This window comes from Mobula birostris, chromosome 14 (assembly GCF_030028105.1).
Source record: "Mobula birostris isolate sMobBir1 chromosome 14, sMobBir1.hap1, whole genome shotgun sequence".
Classification (NCBI taxonomy): Eukaryota; Metazoa; Chordata; class Chondrichthyes; order Myliobatiformes; family Myliobatidae; genus Mobula; species Mobula birostris.
In genome coordinates this window covers 86,785,641-86,807,472 of record NC_092383.1, presented here as the reverse complement: position 1 = coordinate 86,807,472, position 21,832 = coordinate 86,785,641, and the positions used below count along the sequence as shown (strand labels likewise).

At 42.2% G+C, this 21,832-nt stretch overlaps 1 protein-coding gene across 1 annotated transcript in view; it reads right to left on the bottom strand.

Moving 5' to 3' along the window:
• Nucleotides 1–21,409, bottom strand: part of LOC140209408 (uncharacterized) — a 269,809-nt gene extending 248,400 nt beyond the window's left edge. Inside the window, 5 exon segments of the mRNA XM_072277654.1 lie at nucleotides 2,553–2,873; nucleotides 9,025–9,345; nucleotides 18,312–18,632; nucleotides 18,752–19,072; nucleotides 21,246–21,409. Coding sequence (XP_072133755.1) covers nucleotides 2,553–2,873; nucleotides 9,025–9,345; nucleotides 18,312–18,632; nucleotides 18,752–19,072; nucleotides 21,246–21,285 — 1,324 coding nt within the window. The 5' untranslated portion in view covers nucleotides 21,286–21,409.
• Between the last annotated feature and the right edge of the window lie 423 nt (nucleotides 21,410–21,832).

Below are 21,832 nucleotides of genomic sequence, written 5' to 3'. Positions count from 1 at the left end.
GTCCGCTCCTACATTTACACACTTAGTCCAGCGGTCGTGGAACATAAGAATCTTGGACCTCCAGAAAGTGTCCACAGCATGGGTGATTGATAAGTTCGTGGCCTAAGGTAGAAGGAGATGCATTACACAGCTCTCGTTACATGCACATGCAGTTCAACTCCTTGTGTGATTATACAGAAAGTTTGAAGTTAATAAATAACTCATTGGGGTGATTGATAAATGTGTGGCCTAAGGTAAAAGGACATGAATTATTAACTTCAAACTTTGTACATAATCACTCAAAGAGTTGAACTGCATGTGCATGAAACTAGAGCTGTGTTACTCATCTCCACCTACCATAGGCCACGAACATAAAAATCATCCCTGCTGTGGACACTTTCTGGAGGTCCAAGATCCATATGCTCCACGACCGCTGGACTAAGTGTGTAAATGTAAGAGGGGACTATGTTGAAAAACAAATGTGCTAGGTTTTCTAAAATTGACTCCTTCTACCTTAGGCCACGAACTTATCAATCACCCCTCGTAGCTCACCCTTAGATTATTCTCAGATTCCATGCACTGTCCTGTATTCCCTGGCACTGGAAGCAACCTACCTGCTTGTGTATCACCCTGCTAAAATATTGCAGGTTTCTATGAGATCACCTCCCAGCCTTCTAAACTCCAGCAAATAAAAACCTTATCAATCATATCTCTGATCTTTTGTCACTTGTGACATTCCAGAAATCAGTCTGCTGATCCTTTGCTCTCTGCCTTCCATAACAAGAACATCGTTCATTGGATCAAATCTGCTGACAATGCTGGTGGCCCGACAGCGAGGAACAAGTCAATATGTGACTGATTTAAGCACCAGGCCAGATTGAAAAGGTCAGGGTGTCAGGGCTGGATGAGAGGGACTGGTTGAAGTGAGGCTAAATGCTCTGCAAGATTTACTCATCTCAGCACTGAACTGAGGCTGTGGCCTGCAACTAACAGGCTCCGAGACGGGTTGTGACTGGCTTCATGGCTGTGGACTCACTTGCATGAATTTCACTCCTGAATGCTATTTGCTTACTATCATTGTTTGAATGGTATCTTTTTTTTTCTGCAGTTCTATTAGGTTTCTTTGTTATGTGGCTGCCTGCAAGGAGACAAATCAGAAAGTTGTATATGGTATACATACTTCAATAATAAATGTATTTGAACTTTGGTCCTAACTGATAAAATCCCTGTATCATTGCAGTGTTTCATGCTTGTTCCTTTACTCAAATCTCTCTGAAAGTCCAAATACAATTTGCATTCCTTATGCCCTGCTGCATCTGCATGGTTTACCTTCACTGAAAGATGTACAAAGATATTCAAAACTCATTATATTTGACCCCCTTTCTATTCTATTACCATTTAGGAAATTATCTACATTATTGTTATTGCCCCAGTCTAAGCAATACTAATTTTTTCCTAAGTATTTCTGATTAGCTGAATTGGGGAAATAGTAAGGCCCAATATAATTTATCCAAGTCCCCATTGGTTGAGTGGTTGAATGATTCCAATATAACCCTTACCTCTTCAATAATGTTTCTTGAGGCTACTCATTATAGGATTCATTTGAGTTCAGTCTATCTACACTTTTGCTTGGAGACTCAGTGAACTAGGATACACAGTTTTTTGAGGTCACATCTCTCAATTCCATCTATTAGAGAAAGATATGTTGGTTTTCAGGACATGGACTTTCACAATACATGTGATTTTTACGTATTTTATAAAGATACAACTGCTTTGATTTTATGACTCAGCTCATTTTCTATAAAGTACAGCACAGATAATTGTTTATAAATTCAGGCAGAGCAAATATGGATAAAGTCTCCAAGGAGCTCTGTCACGAGAAAGCAGCATCCATCATCAAGGACTGCTACCACCCAGGCCATGCTCTCCTCACGCTGCTGTCATTGGGAAGGAGGTGTCACACCAGCAGGGTCAGAAACAGTTATTACCCTTCAACCATGAGGCTCCTGAACTAGCATGGATACCTTCACTCACTTCAACACTGAACTGCTCACTTCCAAGGACTTACCAACTAATGCTCTCAACATTAATTATTTATTTACGTATTAATAATTTGATCCTTTTGTATCTGTATGTGTCTTTTGCACATTGGTTGTTTGTCCATCTTGGATTGTATGTTTTTCATTGTTTCTGTTTTATGTATTTGTTTCTACTGTGAATGTTTGCAGGAAAATGGATCTCGGGGTAGAATATGGTGACATATATGTACTTTGATAATAGAATTACTTTGCATCTTGCAGTAGTTTATCTTGGAAGGACTATCTTAATGAATGGCCGAAAAAATTACCACATTCACACCCAGCCACCGAGAGCAGATCCGAAGCAGGAGACACTCTGGTGAGAGACAGAGGTTTGAACTGCTGTGCCAAAAGGCTGTTGATTCTCTGAAAAGTGGTGACAGCATGCACCCCATGCTCCTGAGTGAAGATCCAACAACACAAAATCCAGCACGCCACAGTTGTTCAGTTGTACTCCATCGACTATCATAAAGAATCAAATCCTGCACTACTTACTCATGCTGTTGACTTCAATCACATTTCTGCAGGTCCTGACACTGTTGGAGATGGATACGTTGACCATTTCACTGGACGTCGTTCCATTAACATTTGAGGCTTTGCAATAATATAGATGATTTTTGTATTTTATGGATTGACAATGTAGATCCAGTTTATTTGTGTCAGAGATCTTTGAATCCACAGATGGGGTCTTTTCGTACCATGAGTACTGAATGGGAAGGGATCCATGGACAGACTCACAGGACACTGACACGGAGTCCCCACAACTTGAGCCATTTGTTGATGGTGAAAATCGAAGCAAAGGAACAGACATGGGTTCTGTGGAAAAGAATCAGTGAACTTCTGAAAATCAAACACTCTAAAGATTTCAGCAATTCTGTACCAGTTTGCAAACTGAGCAGATCACCTTCCTCTCTGTGTCTCTGCATCCTCACATCTTCCTGAACTGCCATGTCTGACATTAACCCTGAACACAGCAGGTCTCCAGATCAGAACAGCAGTGATGACACTGAGTACATGTCAGTGTGAAAATCAGTTTCAATCTCTCTCAGACACAAGGAGACAGTCTAAAGTGGCACCTAACAGTTTGACTTTGCAATGGCAGCATTTGTGTGTGTCCTGGAAAACCCTCATAATGTGAAAGCAGGAAATTGTCAGATATATACAAAATGAATGGTGACTTTAGGGACGGAGTATAATTGTGATTTTTTTTTCAGTGACCTACAGCAGGAAGGGATCCCATTAGTACTGATATCTATTGAGGGAGAGTATGATTGTGATTGGTTTCAGTGACCTGTAGCAGGAAGGGAACCCATTAGTTTTGAGATCTATGTGAGACTGGAGAATCAGAAAGACCATAGACCATAGGGTCATAAGAGATAGGAATAGAGTTATGCTATTCACTCTATTGAGTCTGCTCCACCATTCCATCATGGCTGATTTAATATTCCTCCACGTGACAAGATAGGCCAAAGCCAGCATGGTTTCCTGAAAGGAAAATCCTGCCTGAAAAACATACTGTAATTCTTTGAAGAAATTACAAGCAGAGTAGACAAAGGAGATGCAGTAGACGTGGTGTACTTGGATTTTCAGAAGGCCTTTGATAAGGTGCCGTCCATGAGGCTGCTTAGCAAGGTAAGAGCCCATGGAATTACAGGGAAGTCACTAGTACGGGTGGAGCATTGGCTGGTCGGCAGAAAACAGAGAGCGGAAATAAAGGGAATCTATTCTGGCTGGCGGCCAGTTACCAGTGGAGTTCCACAGGGGTTGGTGTTGGGACTGCTGCTTTTTACGATGTATGTTAATGATTTCAACTACGGTATTAATGGATTTATTGCTAAATTTGCCGATGACACAAAGATAGGTGGAGGAGCGGGTAGTATTGAGGAAACAGAGAGCCTGCAGAGAGACTTAGATAGTTTAGGTGAATGGGCAAAGAAGTGGCAAATGAAATACAATGTTGGAAAATGTATGGTCATGCACTTTGGTGGAAGAAATAAACAGGCAGACTATTATTTAGGTGGGGAGAGAATTCAAAGTGCAGAGATGCAAAGGGACTTGGGAGCCCTTGTGCAAGATACCCTAAAGGTTAAATACTTTAAACTCCAGCTTGAGTCAGTTGTGAAGAAGGCGAATGCAATGTTGGCATTCATTTCTCGAGGTATAGGATATAAAAGCAGGGATGTGATGTTGAGGATCTATAAGGCATTCGTGAGACTACACTTAGAGTATTGTGTGCAGTTTTGGGCTCCTTATTTTAGAAAGGATATACCGACATTGGAAAGGGTTCAGAGACGATTCATGAGAATGATTTCAGGAATAAAAGGGTTACTGTATGAGGAATGTTTGGCAGTTCTTGGGCTGTATTCACTGGAGTTCAGGAGAATGAGGGGGGAATCTCATAGAAACATTCCAAAGATTAAAAGGGCTGAACAGATTAGATATGGCAAAGTTATTTCCCATGGTAGGGGATTCTAGGACAAGAGGGCACGACTTCAGGATTGAAGGATGTCCTTTTAGAACTGAGATGTAGAGAAATTACTTTAGTCAGAGGGTGGTAAATCTGATTTGTTGCCCTGAGCAGCTCTGGAGGTTAGCTCACTGGGTGTATTGAAGGCAGAGGTAGATAGGTTCTTGATTAGCCAGGGAATCAAAGAGTATGGGGAGAAGGCAGGGGAGTGGGGATGACTGGAAAAATTGGATCAGCCCATGATTGAAATGCAGAGCAGAGTTGATGGGCCGAATGGCCTACTTCTGCTCCTATATCTTGTGGTCTTATGGTCTAAATCAATTCTTCTGCCTTCTCTCTGTATCTTTTGGTGCTGTTACTAATGAAGAACCAATGAATTTCCGTTTTAAATATATCCAATGATTTGGCCTCCACAACTGCCTGTGGCAATGAAATCCACAGATTCACCAGCTTCTGGCTGAAGAAATTCCTCCTGATCTCTGTTTTGAAGGGATGTCCTTCTATTCTGAGTCTGTGCCTTCAGGGCCTATACGCCCTTACTGTTGAAACATCGTCTCCACATCCACTAGGCTTTTTAATGCCGGATAGCTTTCAATGAGTGCCCTCCTCATTCTTCTAAACTCTGATGAGCACAGGCCCAGGGCCTTCAAACACTCCTTATTCATTAGGGGAGTGTGACGTCGCCTGAAATTTAACAGATGGCTCCCTTTAGAATTGATGTACAGAGAGTTCTAGGGTTACAAGTCCACTGCTCCCTGAACGTGGCAACACAAGCAGACATAATGGTAATGAAAGCATTCAGCATGTTTGCCTTCTTCAATTTACATGATGGAGACTAATTCGACAAGGCATTTTGTAGCTTCATAAAACTCTGGTTAGGTTATATTGAGAACATAACGCGTACTCTGGTTGCAACACAATAAGAAAGATGTTGAGGTTTTGGAGAGGGTAAGGAGGCTCACCACAATGGTACCAGGGGTGACACAGTAGCATAATAGTTACCACAACGCTTTACAGTACCAGCGACCCGGGTTCAATTCCTGCCACTGTCTGTAAGGAGTCTGTACTTTCTCCCCGTGACTGTGTGCATTTCCTCCAGGTGCTTCAGTTTCTTCCCAAATTCCAATGACCTACCAGCTGGTAAGTTAATTGGTCATTGTAAATTGTCCTGTGATTAGGCTATGGTTAAATCTGGGGATTGCTGGGTGGCGTGGCCCGAGGGTTGGAAGCATTGATTCCATGCTGTTCCAAACAAACAAACAAATAAATAAATATATGTTTCCTGGATAGGAGTGTATTAGCTATGGGGAGAAGTTGGAAAAACTTGGTTTGTGTTCACTTGAGTATAGGAGGCTGAGGAGAGACCTGATAAAAGTCTATAAAGTTGTACAAGACATAGATAGGGAAAATATTCAGAATCATTTTCCCAGGGTTGAGATACCAAGTAATAGTGGGCATAGTTTTATAGTAATCAGGGAAAAGTTTAAATGATGTTTGTAAGACAAGCTTTTCTTTACACTGTGGGTAGCAACTGCATGGAACACGCAGTCAGACTGGTTGGTAGAAAGGGATATCACATCAATATTTAAGAAGCTTTTGGTTATGGACATGAAAAGGGAGGGGTTGGAGAGATATGGACCACATGCAATAAGATGGAAATAGCTTAGAATGATAGCATGGTCAGTGTAGACATGGTGGGCCAAAGAGTCAATTCTTGAGCTGGACTGTATCCCAAGTTCTTTCTAACCTCGTTGGTCTATTTCCCACCAGGAATGGGCCTGATGGGTGTGGTGATACCACATGTCACGTGTAAGAACGTGATTGGACAGAGTTTGGAGAATGCGCAGAAATGAGAGAATGATCTAGAAAGCATGGCTGTAATAAATGTGGTTGCTGTTTGCTGTTGTAAATAAAAGTTCTAGTTCTTATTCTTCCAGAATAAGGTTTGTTCTTAGTAACCCACAGTACGTATAAAGAACACAACATGCTGTCAGAAGTGGGCCTGGAAGAATAACACGGAAACGGGAGAATCAAAGATAATCGAAGAAAAAAAAAGCACGCGAACTGTTTGGTTTGCTAACAGTTTTAAAAATGGAAGTTTTGCAACCCCATCGACACTTCAGCTGACAGGAAACATAGCTGAAAACTGGAAAATATTTAAACAGCATTTTGAAATTTATTTATTGGCAATCGGAGCTGATAAAAAAATCAGAAAAAACTAGAGCAGCAATTCTACTCCATGTAATAGGGTGATGATGCAATTGAGGTATATAACTATTTTACTTTTGAGAATGGAGATAATTTGAATTCCAAAGCGATAATGGATAAATTTGATGCATTTTGTATACCGAAGCACAATGTGACGTATGAACGGTACAATTTATTCAAATCTTGGCAGAGACCTGGTCAAACGATTGATCAATCTGTTACAGAGTTGGGAAACTGCAGTAAAACATGCGAGTTTGCAGAGCTGACGGATTCTCTCATTAAAGACAGAATTGATTGCGGCATCCTAGATAATGGTCTGCGAGAAAGACTATTAAGAGAACCAGACATAGATTCGGAAAAAGCTTTGATTCTCTGCAAAGCTTCGCAAACTGTGGTGTCGCAGGCTAAAGAGCTTTTTATCGAGAATGGCAGTGTACACACTGTAAAGCACAAACATATTAGGAAAAATAATGAAGCGACAACGAAACCAACAGACATCTGAAAGAAAAAGACTTTGTGATCGCTGTGGTCAGCAACATCGGCTAAAACAGTGTCCAACATACGGGAAAATGTGCAACGACTACAGTAAGAATAATAATTTTTCACGCTGTTGTAGAAATAAAAAAAGAAATAAAACATGCGAATGCAGTGCTTGAAAATGAACGTGAGGAGTTTTACATAGATGTGCTTTGTAAAAACAAACAAAGTAAGAATGACTGGACTATTCCATTGCAAGTGAATCAAAACAATATTCTGTTTAAACTGGATACTGGAGCACAAGTAAATGTTCTTGCAGAATCTGAGTTTAATGCATTAAAGCCTATACCAAAATTACATCAGACAAATATAAAAGTGATTGGGTATTCAGATGCAGACATTCCAGTTAAAGGAACATGTGTGGCAAAAGTATCACACAAAAATATGGTGCACATGCTTTCATTTGTGGTGGTGCCAAAAAATGTACAGTCAATACTGGGTCTATCTGCCTGTGAGAGACTGAATTTGGTGAAAATAGATTTTAGTCCTGGACAGTGACACACAGTCAGAATACACTGAAATGATGAAAGAGCAAGAGAGAACAGAATTTTATTCCAACGCGGCAAAAGTAAAAGAAGTCATAACGATAGCTCCCAGGCCCATCCCTTTGTTACCAGCATCTGACAAAGCATGCCACCAGCAAACTTGCCAGTACAGTACAAGACTGGTCTTAAGCCAAAGAGTGACAAGAATCAGGATCCAATTGAAGAAGTGAAAGTACAAGCGAAGGAATTGAGAAGTTTTATTGAAATGATGAAGCCCGCATAAAAAAGAGATTACAAAGTTAATGAAGGAATTGCGATTTCTTCTCAAACACCTTAAGAAAGAACCAACTTCAGAGTTTCAGTTAACTGATGCAGACCAGACAAAACAAGAAGATAACAACGAAACACAAGAACTGTGTGAATCACTTAGAAGGTCTACTCGTGTTCATAAACCCTCAGGGAGACTGATAGAGACATGTTAAATTATGTATTTGTTCTGATTAATGTTGCTAGTTGTTTTTCTTTTAAAGGAAAGGAGGATGTGGTGATATCACATGTCACAAGTAAGAACGTGATTGGACAGAGTTTGGAACATGCGCAGAAATGAGAGAATGATCTAGAAAGCATGACTGTAAGAAGAAACAGGGTTGCTGTTTGCTGTTGTAAATAAAAGTTCTAGTTCTTATTCTTCCAGAATGTGGTTTGTTCTTAGTAACCCACGGTACGTATAAAGAACACAACAATGGAGAGGCTGGATGCTGGGAAGTGGATGGTCAGTGGGTGCTGGCGGGTGGATTACGAGAGCACAGAGAGGGAGCGCAGGGTAGGCAAGGGAGTGACTGATCCACGAAGCAGGGATGGGAAACAGAATAGACTGCCCTGGGAGAACTGAACACAATCTGTTGTGATCTGGATCTGATTCCCTTTTTATGCTTTCTGAAGTGTTTAGATCATGTGTATCACTTGTTTCTCATTGACCTGTAAATATCAGATTATTAGTTTTAGTCTGAATGCAAACCACTGACAGAGTAACATTTCATACGGTTCAGAAGCAGGATAATGTGCTGAGCCTCCCACTGGAAACCAGAGGGTCAGATCCCACACACTGGATGAAAGCAACTTGAGTGGGGTTTCCCGAACCCGGCACCCTCCCCACACGGGGCTGCACTGTAACAGACCGCGGAATATCGGTACTGCCCTGACACTTCCCAGAGAAAACATGAATCAGACACTTCAGTGGAAAGATGAAGTCAATCAATGGGAAACCTACCATCAGATACTTGTAGATACACGTCAAACATTGGAGGATTGCCAGATGATGTAATTACACATCTGTAATGCCCTGTATCATTCGAGACAAGATTCTCCATAGTAACAGTAAATATTCCCTGGGATGTGTTATCTCTGATTGTCATTCTTCCATACTGCTCATTTTGCCCCTTTGTATTCACTAACGATGTGCATCGGCGTTCCCAGATGCGGCACAACATCTTTGGGTCTAAGCGATACATTGGTGCATAGTGACAATCGATTGTGATCGCTCTTCCCACAACTCCTCTCACTTTATCTTCTGCCCATAAAGCACCTGAAACTGAGGGAGAAATTTTTCAGAATATGGACCGGTAAAATCAAATTTACACAAGCAGATTCTAGATTCTAGATTCAAGATTGTTTAATCTCATTTCCAGCGCACAAGTGTAAAAGAGAATGAAATCATTGTTACCCTGGCTTAATGCAGCACAAAAACACAAAAGATAAAGAACATAATAATGATAAATAAAGATATTTTATATAAAGCTATCACTGTGTTCTAAGGAATCTGCCACACTGTCAATTGATACAATTGAATTCCACATAGACTGAGAAGACAACAGCATCGTCCCTCATCTCGTGCTCACAGCTCTTCACAAGTAATGATTTTTATTTGATTGGAGTCAGGATTGTCACTGCTCACTAATGTCTCAGTGTGTTTCCACATTTCTGAGTCAATAGATTACTGATCCAGTCCCATTCCAGGTAGGTGAGCATAAGATCAGTGGTGGGTAACTTACTGGAGGTGATTGTGTAAGACAGGATCTACCTGAATTTGCCAAAAACAAGATCTGATTTGGGATGGTCTATGTGATTTTGTGCATGGGACATCCTCTTTCAAACAAATATGGCTGAGTTTTTTGGAAGAGATAATCAAAGGGACTGAAGAGAGCAGGACAGTAGTGCTTAGCCCATGGAGTTTAGCAAGGCCTTTGGCAAGATCTTGCATTGTAGACTGATCTGTAACATAGAATAGTACAGCGCAGTACAGGCCCTTCGACCCATATTGTTGTGCTGACCCTCAAACCCTGCCTCCCATATAACCCTCCACCTTAAATTCCTCCATATACCTGTCTAGTAGTCTCTTAGATTTTACTAGTGTATCTGACTCCACCACTGACTCAGGCAGTGTATTCCACGCACCAACCACTCTCTGAGTAAAAAACCTTCCTCTAATATCCCCCTTGAACTTCCCATCCTTTACCTTAAAGCCATGTCCCCTTGTATTGAGCAGTGGTGCCCTGGGGAAGAAGCACTGGCTATCCACTCTATCTATTCCTCTTAATATCTTGTATGTCTCTATCATGTCTCCTCTCATCCTCCTTCTCTCCAAAGAGTAAAGCCCTAGCTCCCTTAATCTCTGATCATAATCCATACACTCTAAACCAGGCAGCATCCTGGTAAATCTCCTCTGTACCCTTTCCAATGCTTCCACATCCTTCCTATAGTGAGGCAACCAGAACTGGACACAATACTCCAAATGTGGCCTAACCAGAGTTTTATTGAGCTGCATCATTACCTCACGACTCTTAAACTCTATCCCTCGATTTATGAAAGCTAACACCCCATAAGTTTTCTTAACTACCCTATCTACCTGTGAGGATACTTGCAGAGATCTGTGGACATGTACCCCCAGATCCCTCTGCTCCTCCACACGATCGAGTATCCTGCCATTTACTTTGTATTCTGCCTTGGAGTTTGTCCTTCCAAAATGTACCACCTCACACTTCTCCGGGTTGAACTCCATCTGCCACTTTTCAGCCCACTTCTGCATCCTATCAATGTCTCTCTGCAATCTTCAACAATCCTCTACCCTATCTACAACACCACCAACCTTTGTGTCATCTGCAAACTTGCCAACCCACCCTTCTACCCCCACATCCAGGTCGTTAATAAAAATCACAAAAGTAGAGGTCCCAGAACCAGTCCTTGTGGGACTAGTCACAACCCTCCAATCCGAATGTACTCCCTCCACCACGATCCTCTGCCTTCTGCAGGCAAGACAATTCTGAATCCACCTGGCCAAACTTCCCTGGATCCCATGCCTTCTGATTTTCTGAATAAGCCTACCATGTGGAACCTTGCCTAATGCCTTACAAAAATCCATATAGATCAGTTAGTCTTGCGAGACCATGGATCTGCACCTGGAAAATCTTCACTCTCCAGGGCGCAGGCCTGGGCAAGGTTGTATGGAAGACCAGCAGTTGCCCATGCAGCAAGTCTCCCCTCTCCACGACACCAATGTTGTCCAAGGGAAGGGCACTAGGACCCATACAGCTTGGCACCAGTGTCGTCGCAGAGCAATGTGTGATTAAGTGCCTTGCTCAAGGACACAACACGTTGCCTCAGAAACCATAGAAACCATAGAAACTACAGCACAGAAACAGGCCTTTTGGCCCTTCTTGGCTGTGCTGAACCATTTTCTGCCTAGTCCCACTGACCTGCACACAGACCATATCCCTCCATACACCTCCCATCCATGTATCTGTCCAATTTATTCTTAAATGTTAAGAAAGAACCCGCATTTATCACCTTGTCTGGCAGCTCATTCCATACTCCCACCACTCTCTATGTGAAGAAGCCCCCCCTAATGTTCCCTTTAAACTTTTCCCTCCTCACCCTTAACCCATGTCCTCTGGTTTTTTTCTCCCCTTGCCTCAATGGAAAAAGCCTGCTTGCATTCACTCTAGCTATACCCATCATAATTTTACATACCTCCATCAAATCTCCCCTCATTCTTCTACGCTCCAGGGAATAAAGTCCTAACCTATTCAACCTTTCTCTGTAACTGAGCTTCTCAAGTCCCGGCAACATCCTTGTAAACCTTCTCTCCTCAGCTGGGGCTCGAACTCACGACTTTCAGGTCGCTAGTCCAATGCCTTAACCACTTGGCCACGTGCCCACACAGATCCATATAGAGCACATCCACTGTAATGTGAGATCACAGTGTAAGCTAACTGAATGAGTACTGAATAGGCTTGGCAGAAGTGATCAGGTTGTGATCGTGATGTCTGACAACACCAGACTTTATCACGAGTGGTATGTCATAGGGATCAGTGCTATTATTCATTAACCACTGTTATTTGTCATCGATATTGATAATTTGTTATGATAATGTAAGTCACATGATTAATAAGTTTCAGCTGACACTGTAGCGTGGTGGACAGTGGAAAGAATTGTCAAATTTTATAATTGGATCTGGAAAATGAACCAGTGTTCAGCCACATCACTCTGTTCCCACACAATCCTTCCACCTGAACCCATCCCATTTGTCTGAATTTGAAACATCTACCTCTCTTCTCACTACCACCATTGGGTAGGACGTACAGGAGTCCTGGACCATTTTCACTCACCTCAGCGCTGAACTGACTCCACAGCTGTGGTCTCACTTTCGGGGACTCTGTGACTCATGTTCTATGTATCATTTGTTTACATATTTTTTTATTTTGCACGATTCATCATCTTTTGCACATTGAATGCTTGTTAGTTTTTGTTGTATGTGGTTCGTCATGGATTCTGTTGTGTTTCTTTGTTTTGTGGGTGCCTGCAAGAAGATGAAACTAGATTGTTTATGGTATACATAGTTTGATAATGAATTTACTTTGAACTTTGAACTAGGAAAGTGGCCAATGGAATAGCTGATGGAATTGAACTCAGGCACTGTGAAGTGATGCATTTTGGGAAATTAAACAAGGACACAACTTGCACTGTTGGGAACGAGGTGTGCAACTACATTGGTCCCTGAAAGTGGCAACACAGGTGGACAAAGTGTTGACCAAGGCAAATGCCATGCTTGCCTTCATTGGATGTGGCATTAAGTACAGTTGGGATGGCATGTTAGAGCTATAAAGGACATTGACAAGACTTCACCTTGTCCAGAGGAAGAGTGTGATTAATTTAGAGAAGGTACAGAAAACATCCACACAGATGCTGCTGGGACTGGAAGTTTTGGGATATGGATAGGCTGGGACTGTTTTCTCTGAAGTTAACTCTGCTGAGGGGTAACCCCAGTTTAAAAATTAAGAGGGACAAAGGTATGGTGGGTAATCACGGTCTTTATTGCAGACTAGGGACGTCAAAAACTAAAGAGTCTCGTCTGAAGGTGAGAGTAGAGTCTTAGAGGGTTGGGAGGGGTAGTGTTTTCCACACAGAGTAGTATGTGCATGAAAAAGGTCAGAGGAAGAGTTGGAAGTGGGTACAAATACACTATTTAAAATACATTTGGACAAATTCATGTCCAGGAAAGCTTTAGACGGATGTGGACCAAATGCAAGGAAATGTATGAAGCTCAGCCTTGTTTGTATCTCTAAATCCACTCTTTCTAGTCCTTTCAATATTCGATAGGATTCAATGAGATACCCCTTCATCAAAGTCAAAGTCAAAGTAAAAACTTGTTATCGGAGTGCGTACATCTCACCACATACAACTTTGATATTCTTTTTCTGTGGGCATACTTAGCAAATCTACAGAACAGTAACTGTAAACAGGATCAATGGAAAACAAACTGTGTAAACTTTGACTTTGACTTTCACTTTGACTTTATTGTCCCCAAACTTGGTCACAAAGCCATCAATACTGTCATCCAAATCGTTGACATGAAATCTGAAAAGAAGAAGTGGTTCCAACACAGACCACTGTGGAAAACCTTGAGTCATTGACAACCAAACGGAAAGGCACCATTTTGTTCACGCTCTTTGCCTCCTGTCAGCCAGCCGATCCTCTTTCCATTCTAGAATCTTTCCAGTACTACTGTGGTTTTGTCTTTAGCAGCCTCAAGTGTGGCATGTTGCCAAAGGCCTTCTAAAAATCCAAGTAAACCATATCCACCTACTCTCCGTTGTCTATCCTGCCTGTAATTTCCTCAAAGAATTTTAACGGATTTTTCAGGCAAGATTTCACCTGTACGAAACATAGAAACATAGAAAATAGGTGCAGGAGTAGGCCTTTCGGCTCTTCGAGCCTGCACCGCCATTCATTATGATCATGGCTGACCATCCAACTCAGAACCCTATACCTGCCTTCTCTCCATACCCCCTGATCCCTTTAGTCACATGGGCCTTATCTAACTCCCTCTTAAATATAGCCAATGAACTGGCCTCAACTGTTTCCTATGGCAGAGAATTCCACAGATTCACCACTCTCTGTGTGAAGAAGTTTTTCCTCATCTCGGTCCTAAAAGGCTTCCCCTTTATCCTCAAACAATGACCCCTTGTTCTGGACTTCCCCAACATCGGGAACAATCTTCTTGCATCTAGCCTGTCCAATCCCTTTAGAATTTTATACGTTTCAATCAGATCCCCCCTCAATCTTCTAAATTCCAGAGAGTATAAGCCTAGTCGATCCAGTCTTTCATCATATGAAAGTCCTGCCATCCCTGGAATCAATCTGGTGAACCTTCTTTGTACCCCCTCTATGGCAAGAATGTCTTTCCTCAGATTAGGGGACCAAAACTGCACACAATGCTCTAGGTGTGGTCTCACCAAGGCCTTGTACAACTGCAGTAGTACCTCCCTGCTCCTGTACTTGAATCCTCTTGCTATGAATGCCAGCATAATATTCGCCTTTTTCACGCCTGCTGTACCTGCATGCCCACTTTCAATGACTGGTGTACAATGACACCCAGGTCTTGTTGCACCTCCCCTTTTCCTAATCGGCCACCATTCAGATAATAATCTGTTTTCCTGTTCTTGCCACCAAAGTGGATAACCTCACATTTATCTACATTAAATTGCATCTGCCATGAATTTGCCCACTCACCTAACCTATCCAAATTACCCTGCATCCTCTTAGCATCCTCCTCACAGCTAACACTGCTGCCCAGCTTCGTGTCATCCGCAAACTTGGAGATGCTGCATTTAATTCTCTCGTCTAAGTCATTGATATATATTGTAAAAAACTGGGGTCCCAGCACTGAGCCTTGCGGTACCCCACTAGTCACTGCCTGCCATTCTGAAAAGGTCCCGTTTATTCCCAGTCTTTGCTTCTTGTCTGCCAACCAATTCTCGATTCACATCAATACCATACCCCCAATACCGTGTGCTTTAAGTTTGCACACTAACCTCCTGTGTGGGACCTTGTCAAAAGCCTTTTGAAAATCCAAATATACCACATCCACTGGTTATCCCCTATCCACGCTACTAGTTACATCCTCAAAAAATTCTATGAGATTTGTCAGATATGATTTTCCTTTCACAAATCCATGCTGACTTTGTCCGCTGATTTCACAACTTTCCAAATGTGCTGTTATCACATCTTTGATAACTGACTCTAGCATTTTCCCCACCACCGATGTCAGGCTTACCAGTCTATAATTCCCCAGTTTCTCTCTCCCTCCTATTTTAAAAAGCAGGCTTACATTAGCCACCCTCCAATCCTCAGGAACTAATCCAGAATCTAAAGAGTTTTGAAAAATTATCACTAATGCATCCACTATTTCTTGGGCTACTTCCTTAAGCACTCTGGGATTCAAACCATCTGGCCCTGGGGATTTATCTGCCTTCAATCCTTTCAATTTACCTAACACCACTTCCCTACTAACATGTATTTCCCTCAGTTCCTCCATCTCACTAGACCCTCGATCCCCTACTATTTCCGGAAGATTATTTATGTCCTCCTTAGTGAAGAAAGGACCAAAGTAGTTATTCAACTGGTCAGCCATGTCCTTGTTCCCCATAATCAATTCACCTGTTTCTGACTGTAAGGGACCTACGTTTGTCTTAACTAATCTTTTTCTTTTCACATATCTATAAAAGCTTTTATAGTCAGTTTTTATGTTCCCTGCCAGTTTTCTCTCATAATCTTTTTTCCCTTTCCTAATTAAGCTCTTTGTCCTCCTCTGCTGGACTCTGAATTTCTCCCAGTCCTCAGGTGTGCCGCTTTTTCTGGCTAATTTGTATGTTTCTTCTTTGGAATTGATACTATCCCTAATTTCCCTTGTCAGCCAAGGGTGCACTACCTTCCTTGGCTTATTCTTTTGCCAAACTGGGATGAACAATTGTTGTAGTTCATCCATGCGATCTTTAAATGCTTGCTATTGCACATCCACCATCAACCCTTTAAGTATCATTTGACAGTCTATCTTAGCTAATTCACGTCTCATGCCTTCAAAGTTACCTTTCTTTAAGTTCAGAACCTTTGTTTCTGAATTAACTATATCACTCTCCATCTTAATAAAGAATTCCACCATATTATGGTCACTCTTACCCAAGGGGCCTCGCAGGACAAGATTGCTAACTAACCCTTCCTCATTGCTCAATACTCAGTCCAGAATGGCCTGCTCTCTTGTTGGTTCAGAAAACTATCCAGCATATGTTCCAAGAAATCCTCATCCTCAGCACCCTTACCAATTTGGTTCACCCAATCTATATGTAGATTGAAGTCACCCATTATAACTGTTGTTCCTTTATTGCACGCATTTCTAATTTCCTGTTTAATGCCATCCCCAACCTCACTACTATTAGGTGGCCTGTACACAACTCCCACTAGCATTTTCTGACCCTTAGTGTTATGCAGCTCTACCCATATTAATTCCACATCCTCCCGGCTAATGTCCTTCCTTTCTATTGTATTAATCTTCTCTCTAATCAGCAATGCCACCCCACCTCCTTTTCTTTCATGTCTATCCCTCCTGAATATTGAATATCCCTGAATGTTGAGCTCCCATCCTTGGTCACCCTGGAGCCATGTCTCTGTGATCCCAACTATATCATATTCATTAATAACTATCTGCACAATCAATTCATCCACCTTGTTACGAATGCTCCTTGCATTGACACACAAAGCCTTCAGGCTTGCCTTTACAACACCCTTGGCCTTTATACAATTATGTTGACAAGTGTCCCTTTTTGATTTTTGCCCTGGATTTGCCAGCCTGCCATTTTCACTTTTCACCTTACTACTTTTTGCTTCTACCCTCATTTTACACCCCTCTGTCTCTCTGCACTTGTTCCCAGCCCCCTGCCACATTAGTTTAAATCCTCCTGAACAACAGTAGCAAACGATCCCCCTAGGACATTGGTTCCATTCCAGCCCAGGTGCAGACCGTCCTGTTTGTACCGGTCCCACCTCCTCCAGAACTGGTTCCAATGCCCTAGAAATTTAAATCCCTCCTCCTTCCACCATTTTTCAAGCCACGTATTCATCTGAAATATCCTCTTATTTCTACTCTGACTAGCACGTGGCACTGGTAGTAATCCAGAGATTATTACCTTTGTGGTCCTACTTTTTAGTTTATCTTCTAACTCCTTAAATTCACCTTGTAGGACCTCATCCCGTTTTTTACCTATGTCGTTGGTACCTATGTGCACCACAACCACTGGCTGTTCACCCTCCCACTCCAGAATGTCCTGCAGCCGCTCAGAGACATCCTTGACCCTTGCACCAGGGAGGCAACATACCCTCCTGGAGTCTCGTTTGCGGCCACAGAAACGCCTATCTACTCCCCTTTTAATCGAATCCCCTTTCACTATAGCTCTCCCACTCCTTTTACTTCCTTCCTGTGCTGCAGAGCCACCCATGGTGCCATGAACTCGACATATTTAACCATATACCTTATTTAATCATGTACCTTCAAGTAATCCAAAACCTCATCCTTGATAATGGACTTCAACATTTTCACAACCACTAAAGTCAGGCTAACTGGTCTATAGTTCCCTTTCATTTGTCTCCCTCTATTCTTAAAGAGTGGAGGAACATTCCCTATTTTCCAGTCCTAGAAAACCATTCCAGAATCCAGTTATTCTTTAAAGATCACTTCTTATGCCTCCACAATCTCTTCAGCTGCCTCTTTCAGAACCGTGGGGTGTAGTCTGGCTGGTCCAGGCAACCTATTGACCTTTAGACCGCTCAGCTTTCCAAGCACCTTCTCCTTAGTAGTAGCAGCTACACTCACTCCTGCCTTCTGACAATCTCGAATTTCTTTCATACTGCTTGTGTCTTCTTCAGAGTCCTTCCTTTTGTTTATATGATAGTGTCACTGTCTCACAACTCGACACAAGTATGAATAGAATTCTCTCATTGTTTTCTGGAGGTGCAAGTCCAACTATGTTTGGGATGCTCCACATCTTCCAGGAGGAAGTGACAGACTTAACTGTTCACTGCACTTTATTTCTACCCCATGGAGGCTGCAATGTACAGCTTCTACAAATGTAAAGAAATTCCTTACCCTCACTAGAAGTATAAGAGCAGCAGTAACAGAGTAACAAAAAGAAATATTTAAATGTATCCTCTCTTGAAAGTAGAACTTACTGATGCCATTGATTTCTGTCACATAACTGCAGATCTCTCCGTTGTTGAAGACTGCCACATTAACCATTGTACTGGATCTTGCTCCATGCCAATTCAAGGCACTGCAGTAATATTGATGGTGCTTCTGGTTGAAGGATTGACAATGTAGAGCCAGTTCATTGGTATCTGAGATCTTTGGATGCCCAGATGAGGTTTGTTCATACCATGAGTACTGAATGGGATGGGATCCCTGGAGAGACTCACAGGAAACTGACACTGAGCCCCCAAGACGGGAGACATTGGCTGGTGACAGATATCGAAGCACAGGAACAGAAACAGGTTCTGTGGGAAGGAATTCAACAATCAGACACTGAATGAACATCTGAAAATCCTTCACAGAGGAAACATAGATGAGACATTTATTTTGCTGAAGGCAGAAGGTCAATCACTGAGAAACCTACCTTCAGATACTTGTAGGTGTACATTAAATATCTGATCGGCACCTCGTATTGCAATTCCACAGCTGTACCATCCTGTATCTCCAGAATGAAGATCATCCATAGTAACAGTAAATATTCTCTGTTCCAGGTTATCTGTGATTGACACTCGTCCACTCCATCCATGTTGTCCATTTGTTTTCACTAAAACTGAACATTGATGAGTCCATCCATGGCACCAATACTTTTTGCGTGAGCGGTACTTTTCTTCATAGTGACAATCGATTGTGATCGCTCTTCCCAAAACTCCTTTTACATATTTCTCTGCCCACAATGCACCTGAAACTGAGGGAGGTATTTTCAGATTTGAGGGGAAAGGAACGATTAAAGCAAACTAATATTTTTCAACATGACAATTAAAGACCCGTCCAGGTCACGTCCAGCAAGTGGCACATGTTTCCACAGCCAATGGTTTTGGTGTGAAGTGCAGTCAGTGCTGTTACTGTGTCAGCTGTGTCAGTGCTCTCTCCCCTGTGTCAGTACATTGTGGGTTCACTTCCCACTCCAGAGTCCTGAGCAGAAACCCAGGGCTGACCTTCCAGTGTAGTACTGAGGGAGAGCCGCAGTGTTGAACTTTCAATTACCTCCTATCACCCATTCAAATGTACACAAAGTTCCCAAAGGATTAATTTGGAATACTCCCAGATTTTTGTGTGTGTGTGTCTCAGGTTCCAGGAAATTGGAACTGGAGGAGGAGCCTAATGGCAACTCCTTTGCTTGCATTTTGGAAACATCTCTATTTCTATCTTTTGATAGCTCTTTTTTTCCCCTCTCAATTCAGTTCTTGGCAGAAATAGGACCCACTTTTGGGGCCTCATGACTGGTCGCTTTTCGATATGCCAAGGATGCAGTCTGGAAGATCAGCGTGCCTTCAGGGTGCCGGCTTTTCGTGGCTCTGGAGGCAGGCGGATTCAAGGCTCTTGCGTTGTGGGAGTACACGGAAGATCGTAAGCGGCGAGCTGGCTGCAGGTTGTGTGCCCAGAGGCCCGAGCCTTTTGGGCACAGGGCTTGGAAAATACAACGCAACAGACTTTTAACACCATAAATCAGTGAGTCGCTTTGTTATGTCTCCCTTCTACCTGTGAAACAGGGACACCTCTTTTCCCTTGTTAGGGAGAGAGAGAGAGCCTGTGGTATGTTAAATTACCAGGTGAACGAATAGTCTTTGGGGTACTGCAAGTCTGTGTCTTTATTAATGCTTTGCTGCACGCTTGAGTACTCAGTGGGGGGTGGTGATGCTTTTTTTTGCTGTTGGGGGTGTCTTTGCTTTGCTGCTGCTTATGCGTAGGAGGGGGGAGTTGGGGAGGGTCTTTGGGGTTCTAACATTTAACTGTCATTCATTCTTTGAGGCACTCCTCTGTTTTTATGGATGTTTGCTCAGAAAAAGAATTTCAGGATTTACATTGTATACATTTCTCTGACATTAAATGTACCTATTGAAACCTATTGAGATGAGGTCAATAGGATCACTTGAGATCATGTTTCAATTCTCTCCATTAGGCTGGTGTCCTGATTTACTCCTCACTTACAGGCAAGTTTATAAACTGCAGAAAGAAACCCCTCATAATGTCTAAAACCAGGCCCTCTGGTTCTGATGGAAACTTTATATTTTGTACCTATCAAGTATTTCGCTGTGTAATTAGAAGGTAGTGTAACAGTGGTCATTACTACTTAGTGTCTAGAAATTCAGGTGCAATTTCAATTTCTGTAAGGATATATTGAGAGTTTAAGTAGATGATTTATTAATTATTTCTGGTTTAAAACACATATCAATAATGATAATGATCAACTACCAGACTGACAAAATGCCATCTGGATCGGAAAGGCCTTTCAGAACAGAAATCTACACACCCTGGTTTACCTTTGACTCCAGATTTGGTAATGTTCTTTACTAATTGCCCCGCTGAAATGCCCCAGGGAAGACACTGATTTCAAGACAATAACGTCAGTTGTCATAGTGATCCCTGCAGAGTGAGATAAGATTCCAGCAAAGGTAGACCTGATATTCCCACTTAACAGCCTCTGGAAGATTTCTCCAGCTGGACATATTCTCTCCCCACCTGGCTCCACACTATTCACCTTTTCTCTTTATCTGCTTCCACCTTTCACCTATCTCCAAACTCCACCCCTTTCCCTCCCCATTGCATTTGTCTGTTGTGCTTCACCTCCCTTCAGTTCCTGACCACCTAGTGGACCCAGTCTCACACCTCCCCCTCTCCTATGTACACTATCTCTCTCTCCACTCACACTTGATGCAGGGTCTCAACCCAAACTGTTGTCATTTCCTGTCCCCATGACAGATGTTGCTTGGCCTGATGAGTTCCTCCAGGAGTGTACTCTGAACTCCATTTTCCAATATCTTTTGTGCCTACAGGTATTCAAGCACTGTTGTGGAAACAGTGTACGACCCCCAAACCAACAATGACTATGCGAATGTACAGCGCTGGTTGTCACTCACCAGGTAGGAAACCAATCAGAATAATCGAAGACCACATCATTTTACTCACAGGATCCAGCTTGGATCTATCTGTCCTCAGAGAGAAATAACTGTGAAATAAAATGGAAGAAGAAGTCGCAGGAAGTTTGATCAAAAAAACCACAGTGACCCAACTGCTGTGTGGTATGTGACAATCTGAAAAGCTTTCAGTTACATTTAGCAATACAGAAACATTTAAACAATTCCCCAAGACTGAATGAAATGGTGAGAAGTTTTAAAATGGTAGGTGCAAGCAACAGCAAATGATTTGATCGGATGGAACAATAAATGGCTGGAAGGTTTCCCGAAGCAGGAGATTAATCTGAAATGTTGATCACTCTGCCTCTGTAGATTCCACCTGATTCACCATGTTCCTCCGGAAGTTGGAGAAGCAGACTTGATTCGCCAAATGGCCAACTTCTGCTTCTAAATCTTATGGTCTTATGGTCTAAATTTTATTTTTTGCTTGATTAAAATGTTAGCTGTGGTGAGTCATTGGGAAAAATGTTCATGGTGAAAATTTAACGGTGGAAAGGGAAAGAGCCCATGTTGAGTGTTGTGACTGAGAT